Source organism: Monopterus albus, unplaced genomic scaffold (genome assembly GCF_001952655.1).
Source record: "Monopterus albus unplaced genomic scaffold, M_albus_1.0 scaffold258.1, whole genome shotgun sequence".
Taxonomy (NCBI): Eukaryota; Metazoa; Chordata; class Actinopteri; order Synbranchiformes; family Synbranchidae; genus Monopterus; species Monopterus albus.
The window spans coordinates 426096-441121 of NW_018128138.1; the positions used below are offsets into that span (position 1 = coordinate 426096).

Sequence of the window (15026 nt, forward strand, 5' to 3'; positions counted from 1 at the left end):
AAAAAATAGTAATAGAATTGATGAGTTTAAACATAAATATAAAGGTATGTGTCAATCAAGATATATGCAAGAACAGGTTTAATGATTAATTAGATGGAACATTGTGGGTGTGGTGTATGAATGTTAACACTTTGTAATAATTCTTTAGTATATTACTTGTGTGGTGTAGAAGAGAATTATCTATGTAGAGATACTGATTGCAAACCAATGATGATAAGATGATGTCATGGGGTAGGACTGGATAAGTCTGACTTCTTCCTACTCCATTCAAGCATGTACTAGGTATAAGCACATTGATATTGGATGAATATTTGTTGGATATGTGTAAAATTATGTGTTGACATATCAACTGTCTTTACATGCTTGAAAGAATAAATCAAATCCAATCATTAAGCACATGCGTCCATCATCATGTGACCTGCAGCTGTTATACCACTTACATGTTTAAACTTACTTTTATTTTTTTGGCTTCTGACGCAGTGACCAAGTCTGACCTCTCTGGGTTCAGACAGTGGTGTCTATGACACTGGAGGCCAAAGAGAGAAAGGTGCAATAGAGCATGTTTGGACCAGAACGTGCTTGTAGAGAGTATGACAGATGGTGCAGGAGCTCTGTAAACTGCTCTGCAAACCAGAAACAGAGATATTGCCTTTTGCGATATCTGTGACCTCTATGACCTTTTGCAATAAATCCTACACTTTGCTTGAGACTGAGGAGACAGTTTTTTCAAAAGATATGTCATCACATCTGTACAGTGTCCAACTTGTACTGGCCCAACACCGGCCCTGACAGAGGTCACTGTTCATAAAATGTGCCTCTGGAGAAAACAGGTGTGGTCGCTTGCCGTCACTGCTGCATGATGAGTAAAGGTTCAGTTCCTTTTGAAGACATTTGAGGATCAGGCTGTTTATCAAGTCAGTTGAAGAGATCAACAGTCTGCACAAGTTTTGAGACATGGATCGTGGCCACAGTGACCACCCCCCAGGCCAAACTCTTAAGGTTTTACAGATCTTTACAATCCACTCGTACATAAAATGTTACACCACTAGTTGTTGCTAATCAAACTGGTGAATTCCAATTGGCTGATTACAGATTGTGTAATACCTAAAGTACAATCTGTACAATGAACATTTATTTTAAAGAATAACTTTGTTAGAGTTCTGGTGGCTTATAAAACAAATTGATAAAGGTGGCTGAGCCCCAACTCTAGAATGATCAATGCAATTATCAGAGAAAAACACTGAACGAACACGAAGAACTTTCAATTTTTCTATGGTTTTTAAGTTATTCAAAAACTGAGTGGCCACATCTTGGCTACACGTTGAACGCAGCAAAAAAACAAAAAAAAACAAAAACAAAATCCACACGATGCACTAAGCTCCCAGCGATTTTATTAAAGCAGCAACGTCTCCATCATTAAAATCTTCGTCAATCATTGTTAGAATTATTGGGAGCTTAGTACAACTTGTGGATTTTCCATCTTCATTCACTTTCAGCAGTGTTGACCTGAACAAAATATTTCAAGACATGATTATAGAAAACACTTTAATTTCAAAATTACAAACAGGCCTGTTAATTTATTTACAGCTGAAAAAAAAAAAAGCCATCTTTCTGCATTCGTGCAGTCCATTATTCAACTCTCAGAATGCTTTCCGTCTACGTGTCCACACTCTGCCCACTGTCACACCTGATATTTCTCTGCTCAGGCGTCACTCTGTGTCGCCTTCTTTCTGTTTCTTCTTCTTTTTCTTCTTTTTGACACTTTCATCCACCTGCAGGACACAAACAGTTTCATGGTGAGTTAGGGCACAAGGGTGGCAGTGGTTAGCCCTGTCGCCTCACAGCAAGATGGTTCCGGGTTCGAGTCTTTTCTGCCTGCGTTGGTTTTCTCCGGGTGCTCCGGCTTCCTCCCACAATCCAAAGGGATATAACGATAATCACTTTAATTTGTCCTTGTATGTTAATACAAGCAAACAAGGAATGTCTCCGGTACAGAACCAACCATCTGTGGCGCTGTTCTGGCCATCGAGGGCAAATCAGGGTTCAGCGTCTTGGCCAAGGACACTTAGACCATGAATCAAACCAACCTTACGGTTGGGAGGCGACCACAGCCACCCTGAATTGGGTTTGTGTAGGACTGCTGCAGGTAGTAATATTCCTGAAGTGCCTACAGAAGGTCTGACAACGTTTGATATTTGTGAGTTAAACTCTGCCTTATTACATCTTCAGTTACTTTTGACTGAAATTCAACAACACATTTGATCCTCAAACTGACCCTAATGCCCTGTGGGAACGTGTGGCTTCGTCTGCGTGAACGTCCACTTCCATTACGGATAAATGATAATACACCAAGTGATGGAGCATTAAATGTTAAACTTACTAGCCAAAAGTTACTAATGTTTGCATTTCACCAGTCAACCAGTTAACAGTCCTCGGTTGTCTGGTGACAAGCTGTTGTGGTTTTAAATAACCGAAGTTTTACTCTGGCCATTCCAAATTCATCTCACACGTTGCCCCAACTTCATCTGCCACCTCATGCAAGATATGAGAGTTTGCTCTCAGCAAAAGGAAAACGCAGAAATGTGAACATTACTTTCCAGGATGACTTTTTCCAGGGCATTATCCATTTTATCTCAATTTCCTTGACTGGAAAAGAGGTACAAAAAACATTCCAGGTTTTCCAAAACACATGGGAACAAGCTAATAAGAAATACATTAAAGATGAGGCAATAACACGCCATGAAAACCAGGGACAGCTGGTGTCTACAGTAAAAAAGTGTCACCTTTCACCTACATTATTTTGGCCAACTATGTTACACACAAGGAATTAGTTGGCGGCCATCTGCGGCGCCAACTAGATCACATCTCTCAGCTACATCACTGGCGTTAGAACTCTTGTCGACTGTAGTTAAAACAACATTGCAGCAAATAATTAACATGATAAATGGCTTGAAGGGCCAGGCAAAGGAGACAGGTCAAATGACAGAAACCGGAGCTGAACACAAAGTTCTGTGTGCACCCCCCAGGTTTGTCCCCCCCTGACCAGTTAACCCAAGGGAAACACTGAAAGGTAACAAGTTACGCTTTTACACAATTACATTAACTGTAAAAGTACACAAACACTTTTCATAGAACATTGGCTGAGAAGCATTAATAAAAGGACCCAGATGAAACTTTATGCACTGACCTCAGGCTCCACCTTCGCCTCTTCAGGCCCTGTAGCTTCAGACTCCACACCCTCCACTTTGACTCTCTTTTTCTTTTTCTTCTCCATCTTTACTTCCTCAGCAGAGGGTGTAGTCGGCTCGCCGTCGGCGTCCGGCTCCTCCCTCTTCCTCTGCAAAGGTCAAAGATCAGATTCATGACACCACCCATCACAAACTCAGTTTTGATTATTGAAAGTAGGTTAATACATCTACAGGATGTGTGGCTCAGTGTACAGCATTGTACAAATTTGACAATTTTAACTCCGCACAAGTTTATCACACAATTCTTTCAACTAAAAATTGGTTTTCATAAAGAACCAGTAAGAAGAACTTCAAATATTTACAGGCTAGCAAAACTCAGAGCGCTTACCTTTGCTGAAGCATCACACGACGGCTCTGTTACCTTAGAAGTGCTGTCAAAACAACAAGAACAACTTTAAAAAGTACAAAAAGACGTTTTATCACATTCAGACCGAACCTACACAGCAGTGACATCACTGTTCTCAGGTGAGCGGCAGCTCAAAGAGGACACGCCCAAAGAGAAGATGCTCAAGCCTGAAAGTTGCTGTAGCAGACTGACTCCCTCACAGAGCACGTCAGCTCAGTCAGAGATAACTGTCTGCAACCTACTTGCGACACACCTGAGACCTGTGTAGCCCCGCCCTCGGCTGACGTGTACCTGTAATCGACGTACTGGTTCTTCCAGTCCTGTGGTGTGTTGCCGTTCGGTTTCCCATGTTTGTCAAGGAGTCCTTTCTGAATCATCGTCTTCTTTTGACTCGCCTGTTTAAAACAATAAACTCATTAAAATGTTCACATGACGGCTGTAATTGGTTTTATTGATCCTAAGTGACCCTTCAGGTGTACCTTTGGACCCAAACCCCACTTCCGAGGATACGTGTCTCTCTCCATGATGACCCTCTTTATCTTTGCCACAACACCGTGATCACATGTGGAGATCACAGCAGTCGTCATCAGGGCAACAGCTGAAGGACAGATTCAACAAGACCGATTTGTTAATCTCTGGTTAATTAATCTCAGCTATTAAGATTAAACCTGTCTGTGAATATTGAGTAAAGCCATCAGAAAAGGGTGATAGATAGCAGGTCATCACAGCCCAAGAGCTCCTGCAGCTACGACTCATCATATGGCTTCCACACTCCTCCCCCCCGTCTCCTACCTGTACAGATGGCCTCTCCTTTGGTTGTTATGACGACGATGTCCTGGTTCACCTCGATGCCGTCTTCGTACCTGAGGACACCTGGCAGCATGATCTTTGCTCCGTAACAGATGGCGTTCACCTGATGACAAACAATGTGAGTCACCCGGGTGCATTTCATTCACGAAGTCAGGACTGAGTCAAATATAAATGACAAAGACACAGGTTTCGGGTTTATTTTTCAGGATTTAGACTCACAGCGCTGTCCTTCATCACCACCCGTTTGTGAGACACCAGCAGCTTCTCCAGAGGAAAGATAACCCTCCGAAGATACGACTCATCTTTGTTGTGATCGAACTGCCACTGAGCGTCCAAGACGTCATGCATCGTCACCATGTAGTCCTGAAATAGAAGAAATTCACTGAGACTGTCGCACGTGACGATGAGGTCAGCAGTGTCAGAGTGATGTCACCACGATGTCAGCAGCGGTGAGGTCCCCGTCGTACAGATGATGTATACGGCATCTCTGCTGCAGGTTTCTGTGTCAAAGTTTAATTGTCAGACCTGTACTGATCAGCAGGACTGAACTCAACACTTTGAGCCTCAGAGTCTAACCTTTGACCTTAGGTCGTCAGGAAGTGATGCTGACCTTCTCTCCCAGGACTCCAGACCGGACTCTCCTCAGTTCCTGCATTTGACCTCCGACCCCAAGCAGCAGCCCCAGATGGACACACAGAGTCCGGATGTAAGTCCCTGCTTCGCAGCTCACCCAGAAGATCCCTGTAACAGAGCAGTGACCTCTGACATTGCTGGGACCTGACAGTGACGACCTTCTGTGAGGTTAGAATACTTTTTTGGATGGTGTGGTCAAAGCAAACCCACTGCACATTTAAAAGTGTGAAGAGTTTCACTTTGGATTCACTGAGGTTTAACAGCAATCTAAAACAAACAACCAAAAACGTTCACTGACTAATTTGGCAGAACCCCACCTACAACTTCCTGCAGCGAAGATACTGACAACTGAAAATTTAAAACCCTCTAAAGTGTCTACTGATGTTTGAGAAATGATGCTACTCAGCTTCCTCCCTGAGGTTTAATGAAATACAGAGAAATGTCTTAATTGATCTTCTCACCCAGCCTCCTCTCGGGGTCATATTCTATTAGCTTGCTCTCGTAGATTGTTCGGACTCTCAGTTGACGTTTCACAGCAGCAATCAATGGCGGCCGCTGGAACAAAGCACCAGTCAGCGTCTCCAGTGCCTGCACACAGAAACCAGGTAAGTGAGGGTCACATCACTGATCTTTCATGACAAGACAAAAATAGTGCGGTCTAGTCTTCTAAGCATAGAAATCTATGATCACAGTAAGACGGGTAACACTTCACATTTCAGTTATTTGTCCTCCTGCAGCTAATTACAATTAAGGTTTAGATTAATACTGTAATTACACCGAGCTGTGGTTTTTAAATCTGATTACAGATGTACCGACCGCAATCTTCAAGCCCGATTCCACTTTTCTTAAAAGTCGGACCTGCAGATTTCGACACCTCTGTGCCGTTCGTCTGACCTGTCCCTTCTGCACTGGCTCTCTCTCCTACGTCTCCCCCTGGCTGGCCCTCTCCTACGTCTCCCCCTGGCTGGCCCTCTCGCTGCTTCAGCAGCGCTGGTTGAAGCAAGTAAATATTTAGTGTTCAGCGTCAGAGTTTATGAACTAGCATTAACAGAGCAGTCTCTATACATCCATACTGTGCACAGCTTGCTGACCTCAGCAACAGCAGCGTTAGCCTAGCTAGCTTGCTAATAACTTCTAGAAGAGCTGGACCTCCGCGACTGATAGTGTTGTGTTGGAAAAACCAACACGGAGAGGAGGAGCTATTCACAGAAAGTCCGGCATCATGTGTTTGTGAGAGAAACAGAGGGGCTACGCACGGCACTACACTGAAATGAGACTCAACACATTATAAATCGTATGTGGTGGTCACCATTGATACTGTGACAGCCTGCCACAATAACATATGAGAAACACTGCAACACGTGAGTGAACACGCGCCCTGTACACTAGTGCGAGCCTCGCTCGAGGTGCACCTGAGATTGTACACGCTGCACATGCTACGCTCTTGGTCTGTGCTACTACTAGAATGACACGGACTGCTGTGCCTCTAAATCTGACTGGCACAGAAACGGAAATCTCAAGAGTGATCAGCCATCACAAGGCAGATTGTGCTGAAAACCAGCCATTACCGATCTCCACCAACTACTCAGTGCACCCCTCCCTCTCTCTAAACAATAATTTATTATCAAGATCAGTCGTGGCAGCAAAGGCTCTGCAGCAGGAAGGTATCACTTACCCGAGCCACAGCATGTTCGTTCTCTATTGCATTGTGCAGCCGAATGATTCCCACATACTCTTTACCTGCAATGCACACAGAGAGTAGTGAGGTGGCCACTGGATTTTACTATGCTGGCACCCCAGCCAGCTGGGTGGAGACTTTCCGTGTTAACTTAGCTGATAAATCACAGAAAATTTCTGATCTTAATAAACAGGAAGTGGTCATAAATCCATACCAGCACTCTGCTGAGATTTGACCAATCGCGTGGCTCGGTCAACACAGACTATCAGACAGCCAGTGACTTTGGGGTCGAGTGTCCCACTGTGACCAGTCTTCTCCACCCGCAGGATCCTCCTGATCCACGCCACCACCTCATGAGACGATGGGTTTGCTGGTTTGTCCAGGTTGATGAAGCCCGACCTGACAGGAAATAGGAGTGTTGTTGGCATGTTAGCTTGGCACTACGCTGCGTGTTCTCTGAAGTCACCCTGAATGTTAGCTTAGCATTAGCCTGTTACCTGACATAGTCCTGGATACTTCTCTTCAGGGGATTGCTGCCATTCGGTAGAGGAGTGTAATGAGCTGTCCGGATATTCAGTTTGTCAAAATTCTGCAAAAACCAAATTTAAAATTAAATTATTTTTCATTAGAAAGTTCCTGTAACTGATGTTTGATCATTTCCTGTATCAGAGGAAGGATCTAACAGCTGGGTGTAGCACATAGCCAGGCTTATCCGTTTATCTGGAGATCTTTTATTGCTCGTCACTGAAGCGCTGCAGTTTTTATATCTATATCTCAATTCAAGTCATGTGATCAGAACAGTCAGTCATCTCAACGGCGGTTGAATCAAGTCACTGTCCATGTGGCTTTTGGTCATCGTCCAGCAGAACGCCAGCACAACGCCGGTACCACTGTGGCAAGGCCCCGCCCCCAGAGCAGGAGCAGAGGCAAAGACAAGATGACCGCCGCTCAGAGAATGGATAAACCAATTCATCACCTCACATGACCAAGAGTACAGGAAAAACATTATGTAATTTTATATACGCTCTCTGGATGTAAAGAGTGGGGGTTACACAACCTCCACCGTTTGAGTTGACATTTTTGTTATGAAGGTCAAGTTGAGTAGTCACTGAAGACGTCAAACACCAAAAAGCAGCTTTAACGGGTTCTTGGTGTCAAAAAAAAACACGCTGAATTGGGTTCCCCCCCCCCCCCCCCAACCACCAGCTGGCAGTGTGAACAAACCTCTGCTTGGCACCAGAACGAAGAGATCAACGGGTCAAAATACACCAGGATAAGCTTCATTACAAGTGTTTTAAAACATTACAATTTACTTTTAAAAGAGAAAAGACTTGGGGTGGAGACCAAGTGGTTGACTTTGCATATGTGCATGTGGTTTGTTTGCCCATTTCAGATAAGGGCAGCCCACAGCTGGGTCTCGCCTCTTTCTGGGAGACGTGTCCAGCATCTGGTTATGCAGGCGGTGAAAGGGCCACTGCTCCACCAGCTCACACGGTGACGCTGTCATGCTTAAAGACTTGTGGACACTTGGACTGCTGACAGCTTCACCAGTGAGGACAGACTGCACAGCCAACAGCAGTGCAAGCATGACAGCGGTGGGTTTGGAGCTGATTGGCATTCACATCCAGTGTTTCCAGGAGCTTCTTCAGGACGCAGCTTGTCACGGCTAAGTGGCAAAAATGACCGACTACTCGCTGTGCTACATCAACAGCCTTTACTACATCAGGTAAGGCTGCTCGTAGTGACAATCACATGGTCAGCGACTAGTCGACGCTATATTAAAGTCTGCCTCTCTGTAGTGAAGTTGACTAATCTGAGCAATGTCTCATGAGGAGTTAACGTCTACAGGTGCCTACTTTATTAACCGGATCGTGTCTGAAACCGTGCTCTGGATGAACCGTTTCACCACATTGCCTGATGACTGTGCCAACATAAAAGGATTTAATGCGACAGTTTCACTAATCAGTGATATTTCTTGATTTAATGAAACATTATTTTAGGTATCTGTTATCAATAGCAGCAAATGTGATGCTGCATGACTGCAATGTATGCAGACCAAACTAATGTGTTCCAACAGGTAAACTCAGGTGTGTTACCTTTAACAACAGGGGCCACTGTGACGTGTTCAGAGAAGGGACTTTAGACTCTGGTTGGATGAAGAAGTCTCCGCTCTGCTGGATCTCCTGTGGAATACAATTCAATGTTTTATCTTCATTCTGAAGAAACATGACACCTAAACTCTGGAGGTTAAACATCACTTACACCAACTTCTTCTTCACTGACTTTCTTTGTCTTTTTCTTCTTCTTCACAAAGGCTGCTGAAACACAATCACACAGACAGACCCTTAACATAAAAGCTCAGTTGAAATGAATACTAACTTATTTCCACAAACTCTTCAGATAAAGATCTGATGTTTAATACATAATGTGGCTCTCTTCATTTACAAAGTGTAAACGCTCACTCGTGGCTTTTCTTCTAGTAGGGCAGACTACTCTAATGCACCGACTGGCCCCCCCAACAAGACCATCAGACAACAGCTCAATTGAAAATGCTGCTGCCAGAACACTAACAAACACCAAGACAACACATCAGCCCACTGGCTCCCAGTTAAATACAGAATTCAGTGCAAGGCCCGGCTTATTGTCTCCAGGTCTCAAAATACACTGGACCCAAAATCCACCAGAGATATGCTTGCCCAGTACAGGCCTGGTCTCAGATCAGCAGAGACTGGTCAGCTTGTGGTGCTCAGAGCTCCAACTAAACAAGGTCAAAGTTCCACGATGCTGCCCACAGCTGGAACCAGCTCCCAGGGGAACTGGGATCTGCCCCAACTGGAGCACTTGTAAAACTACAGGCCGTTGTCCCCCCCACCCCTGCTTTTAATTAATCCTTCTTCATTCTACCAAATTTTGCACTTTATCTGCTTGTATTTTTAAGTCTTTGACCTCAGTACTTTTAAATCATTGCTTAAAAGATTTGCCTTGGCTTTTAATACACAGTAGGGCCTGATGCATTCCATTTAATTTTAATTTATTGAATTTTTTGCACTGACCTTATTCTATTTTTAGTCTTTTATTGTGATTTTATTCTGCTATGTAAAGTACTTTGGTCAGCTGGATGTTGTTTTTAAAGTTTTTAAATACATTGGATTTGATTTTTCTTCAATTACCCAGTGACGTCATTGTGCAATTAGACACCAGGTTTCCTAATGTCCTGGAATAAAGTACACCCCCTCTGGTGTTCAAGTACTCAGAGGTCAGTCTAGGGAAGACCGAAATAAAGGGGTACACAGTGAGAACAGTCTGCCACAGCTATACTTAACTATTGATCTGTGCATTGTGTTAAGGCCTTTGAATTGCTGTTGTGTACCAAAACGTGCTATATGAATATACTTGCCTTGTCGATTTTGTTAAATGTGGTGTTGAAAGACTTCAGTCATGACCAAAGGCTTCAGTGAAAATGTCTTATACTTCTGGCTTTTCAACTTAAACAGATTTTCCCACCAGGGTTTCAATACAGCTTTTAAAACGTCTATTTGTTCTGATTTTCTGCCACTTTGTCAAGTTTCCAAATTATCTTGCTGGGCGCAGCAGAGGAGCAGCCCACGTGGCCTGCTCCGTTAACACGTGGGTGTTAGCATTAGGATGCTAACGTACACATAACGGGCCGACTGAACTGATTAAAGTAAAAATATTGAACACTCGATATTCGGCCAACATGATGCACGCGCCGAAAGGTCAGTAAATATCAACATAGGAAACTGATCAGGCTTCTCTAATAAAACGGAAGTTAAACTTGTCTAAGTCGTCACCTCACGGTGTTTCGTCTGCCTGAAATAAGTTGTTCCATAGTCACCGAGACATAAAAGTCAAACCTTCCCATAAGTGTCCGATTTTAATCAGTTTACAACCGCACTGTTTCCGTTAAATGAAAAGTAAAATGGGAGCCTCCATACGTGGCTTGTGCAGGTCAGCGGCCCATTTCATACACCACTGTGGTTCGTAAATGAAACAAACCCTGGGCCTAACCCGACCTAATAAGTGTAACGTGCAGTTAAAACCAACAATTCATCTAACTAACGTTACCGTGTAATATCGCTGCGGTGCTAAATGTTTTGAAGTAACCCCGTTTTTCGATTTTACGGAAACGCAACCCAACGTTCATTGGAAGAAAGTTAAAAAACCCAACAACGTCTGTTTAGGCGAAGCAGCCAGTTTCAGTTTGGAGCTTCATCTAAATAGATTAGCAGAATATTTTCAGCACAACGTGCACCACACTTACCCTCTAAGTCCGCCATTTTGAAATGGAAGCGTAGAGACCGCGACGTTCTTCTGCTTCCTCCTCTTCTTCTGTCGTTTATTTGCGGTTGGCAACAACGAAAGGTACCGCCACCCTGTGGACCGGGGTGTTGATCAGAACGGCTCCACCTACTGCTACAATAAAATAACCAAACTCAGTTTATGCTATCAGTCCATACCTGTAATCCCCTGAGCTTTGGTAACGTTTTTTTTATTTATTAAATCTTATTCCATTACTTTGAAGTGTGCTTTTAAATAACTCCCTCTCCTGCTTGAACCTTGGACAACTCAAAAAACATGCTCCACTGTTTTCTATACCCTACAAAGCTCACATTCGCCATTCAGTATTATGCTTCTTTAACAGCTTCAATGCTCTTATCAAACCAAATCCACACACACTCATGAGTGTATCTGCAATAAGTGTTCAGGACAAAGACACAAGCTAACCTACGTTACTGCAGCCGATTGTCTGCTGTAGAAACCTTCAATTTGTTCACGAGAAAACATTTACTTTGGAAGCTTCCCTGTCCAAAACCAGAAAAGTATTTATTTTAAATTAGACCATGTCAGGGTAAGACAGAGAAAACCCACACATGCTTTAACACACTTTTTTCCTTTAACAGAAGAACCACAGAGACACAGGTCAGTGATTCTTCCTCACATCCCTTAAACCGAGTGTGATATTGCTTCAGACAGACATTTGGTTCCAGCAACAACTCGGACACACCTTCAGCTCTCAACGTGTTGGTGGCTGAGCCCGAGTATACCCTCCTCCACGTTTACTTAAACTCATCACACGCAGTCCGTCCCGGCATCATCTTGAACTGAATCTGGTTTGACAGTGTTCTTTGTTTTTTCCAGCTTAAGTGGGAAACATTTTTCCACCCTGAAGGAAAAAAGGCTCTTTATTTAAACAAACTAAATATTCTATAAATGGACTGTAACAGTCCAGTGTGAATGGTGTCCCTTGTGTCCGTTCAGTTCGGTCTGGAGGGTTCGTCATCACCATGGTCACCATTGTTAGTTAGCAATGTAATGTCAGCATCATCATCACAGCAGTGCTCACAAGTCGGTTTGTTTGTGAAACACAGGCTCCCATCATCACAGGGACAAGAACAACTAGCTGAAGAAAATGAAAAATAAAAGTTCCCCTTTTTGGTGAGCACAGGTTCAGGCTGGCAGGACAAAACATCCCGACTCCGTAGCAGGAAGTAACAGAAACGTCTGTGTTATTTATAGTCACCATATGAAACATCTGGTAAATGGTCAAAAGACACTATGTGAATATGGTTTAGAAGTAGATTTAAGGCCATTTTTACTGTTTATTAATGTTTAGAATAGGGTCCAACTTCTTCAGTGAAAACATTACAGCTGTTTTACCAAATCGTTGCTCATTCTCTTTCTACAGCAGCCTGCACTTCTGGGTGTCCTCGGGAGGAGCTGAGCCACAGAGAGACTTGCTTTAAACTACACAATCAAGTGTGCATCAGGGTGTATCCTACCTGGTGTAACCTGCGGTTTCCTCCTCCTCAGAAATTAACAGTACGCGTGAGTGAGAAGCAGTTCAGTGCATGAGAGCAGCCCAGAGTCAACACAACAGCAGCGAAGGTTTTGAACTCAGCTTGTCCGGCTGATGAGTAAGCAACACTGTCACTGCATCTGTTTCCTCTGCTGAATATGACATCTTCCTCTAGTGTTGTCACGGTGTCTGTTTGCGTTGTGTAAAATCAGATCGAAGACGAGGCCCTGATCTGCCCACCAATTAACCCACTTTTAATCCTCCAGATAAACAATGATGCTCGTGTTGCATATGAGGTGGTAAAAAGCAAGAGCATCAGGTGTTTTATAGTTAAATAATCAATGAACACTTGGATCTAACAGCAGCTATAGGTGTCCTGAGCTGATCCTAATGATCAGGTAGAGCTTCTTCCCTCACACGTGATCTTTGGTCGAGTACAGACAAATCGTCAACATGAATTTGTGACATAATAATGAACGTTTTCTACCATCGGCTTTGACAGAGCAAAGCGTGGAGTCACAGCTTTGTGTGTATTGTCCAACTGGGTCAGACTTCAGACTCAGTTTTTCACTTTCCCACACTATTTTTCTCTCTTGCACTCAGTGAAAAGCTGACACTGGCAGGCTGAAGTGGACGACACAGCAGAGTACAGTAAAGACAGGGTCACAGTTTGAGGGCCCTCATCTAACAGTCAGCCTGGGGCTAACCCTTCAGGGGTAACGTCTTGCTTAAACAGTTTTCCTCAACAACTGAAATAACGTATGAGAAATAAGAATTTAGCAGTTCAGACGCTCAGTGAGAACAACTGGCTGTTTAGTTTTCATTTGGACACGTCTGTTTTTAATACTCGACAACACGCTGAACGTTGAAATAAGGTTGACACAGCTTCATGAAACTGTAAGAAGACAATCGCACAGTGTCTGTAGTGTGTCGCTGTCGGGCCCCAGGTACGCCTGCTTGCACCTCTAGTTTAACTTACACAGGACATTTCAATCAGAATTAAATGTTTCTGCCTCGTTTACTTTTCTTGCCCTAGCTTCAGCAGTTTCAGTTTATCGTGATGCTACAAAACACGCCACTTTGTACGTGGCTGTTTCGTCATACGTGTACGTCCTCTGACACACTGGTGACAATGATTTCGCTCATGAGCCTTAAAGTTTCATTAAGCTTCATAAAGTTACATAATGCTGGTATGACAGGCGTCTCATCATCCTGCTGACCTGCCAGCCTGACCTCTGACCCCGGGCCACTTTGCTTAAACTTCCAGGAGTGCAGATCTGAACCAGCCCGGTCCTGGTTCATGTGATAAGATCTGGTCCAGTCTGGCTCGATCAGCGCTGGCCGGTGTACGCTCTGAACCAGGAGGTGACAGAGGCAGCAGCAGACGAGATCATGCCTCCAGTGTTGGCAGAGGGCTGGGACACCTGCAATGCACTCTGGGAAAGATCCATGGACTGCAGGAGGACAAGAAGAGGAGAGCATGTTAGCAAACAAATTAATCCTTAAAATAATTTTAAAATAGTGATAAAACAGTGCTGTTGAGTTTGTAATCACATCAAAAAAGCTCATGATAAGATAAATAAAACAACTCTGCTTTCTAAAGATGCTTTCTGTGAGGACAGGCTTTGTTTCACAGCAGGCATCTGATAGGTGCTAAAGCTAGCTCCTAAACAGTGGCACAGCCTGGGAGAAGGCCGACTCAGAACAAACTGACATTTCAGGAGTGATCCAGAGGTTTCTACCTGTGAAGGGATGTCACAGAATCGTGGACTGGGCACCGTCTCCCAGTCTGTCCCCAGGTCTGTCTCCTCATCCGTCACAGCCTCGTCTTCGCTATCCTCTGCTGGGCCTGTGGCCTCTGGCTCCACGAACTCCATCGACTCCTCCAGATCAGCGCTCACCTCGAACGGACCAGTCCTGAACCCAACATGCAATAAATCCGATAACGTGTTAATCTATCCTCAGTCGCAGAGAACACAGCGAGCTTTTCCCTCACTGTTATCTGGCAGGTGGAATTAAACATCTGACTGAATAAAAACACCACTCATCTCCACATTTCGAGAACTGCAGCTGAGTGAAGTGCCAGTTCAGGTGCTGCAGATCCCGGTGAACCTCACCTGCCCAGGCTGTCGTTGTCGGGGGAAACCAGAAACATGATGTTCCTCAGAGTGTGATGAGGGTGGAGCTTCTCACTGTCTACATGCTAAACACACAGAAAACAAGTTCTTTGCAATAAATTACTTTTTTTTAAAACTAAAAACACATTCTTTGTTAGGTGGCCTCAAAGTTTAGACAAAAACCATGTGTCCCTCACGATGACTCCTGCTCATCAATGATGATCAATTGGTGCTCTCTCTCTTTGTGGTTCTTACCAATTTTAAATAAACGTGAAAATGCATAAAGTGAACTTCAGCCTATGCTGCTGATTTCTTTTTTCTTTCCCCATCCAGGGGGAAGATTCTCTGAGAAGCCACCTGTCTTCTACAGGAATGC

At 44.0% G+C, this 15026-nt stretch overlaps 2 protein-coding genes across 5 annotated transcripts in view; both read right to left on the minus strand.

Annotated features, from left to right (window-relative positions):
• Positions 1-1540: 1540 nt before the first annotated feature.
• Positions 1541-11028, minus strand: dkc1 (dyskeratosis congenita 1, dyskerin). 4 transcript variants are annotated; one of them, XM_020621367.1, is made up of 15 exons: positions 10998-11028; positions 8978-9030; positions 8812-8898; positions 7213-7304; positions 6930-7114; positions 6713-6777; positions 5499-5625; positions 5015-5145; positions 4624-4767; positions 4387-4507; positions 4074-4192; positions 3886-3989; positions 3577-3619; positions 3188-3337; positions 1541-1772 (listed from the first exon to the last, which is right to left on the minus strand). In XM_020621367.1, the coding sequence occupies exons 1-15, from the start codon at positions 11011-11013 to the stop codon at positions 1710-1712; spliced, it is 1500 nt and encodes a 499-aa protein (XP_020477023.1). In that variant the 5' UTR covers positions 11014-11028; the 3' UTR covers positions 1541-1709. The 4 variants fall into 4 exon arrangements, with proteins under 4 accessions (XP_020477023.1, XP_020477021.1, XP_020477020.1 ...); XM_020621365.1 differs by having other exon boundaries at positions 8978-9033; XM_020621364.1 differs by lacking the exon at positions 10998-11028 and adding an exon at positions 10802-10895.
• Positions 11029-11546: 518 nt separating this feature from the next.
• Positions 11547-15026, minus strand: part of atg14 (autophagy related 14) — a 15090-nt gene continuing 11610 nt past the window's right edge. The window contains exons 9-11 of the mRNA XM_020621368.1: positions 14651-14736; positions 14276-14450; positions 11547-13987 (exon numbers count right to left, since the gene is read on the minus strand). Coding sequence (XP_020477024.1) covers positions 13865-13987; positions 14276-14450; positions 14651-14736 — 384 coding nt within the window. The 3' untranslated portion in view covers positions 11547-13864. The remainder of the gene's footprint in view (positions 13988-14275; positions 14451-14650; positions 14737-15026) is intronic.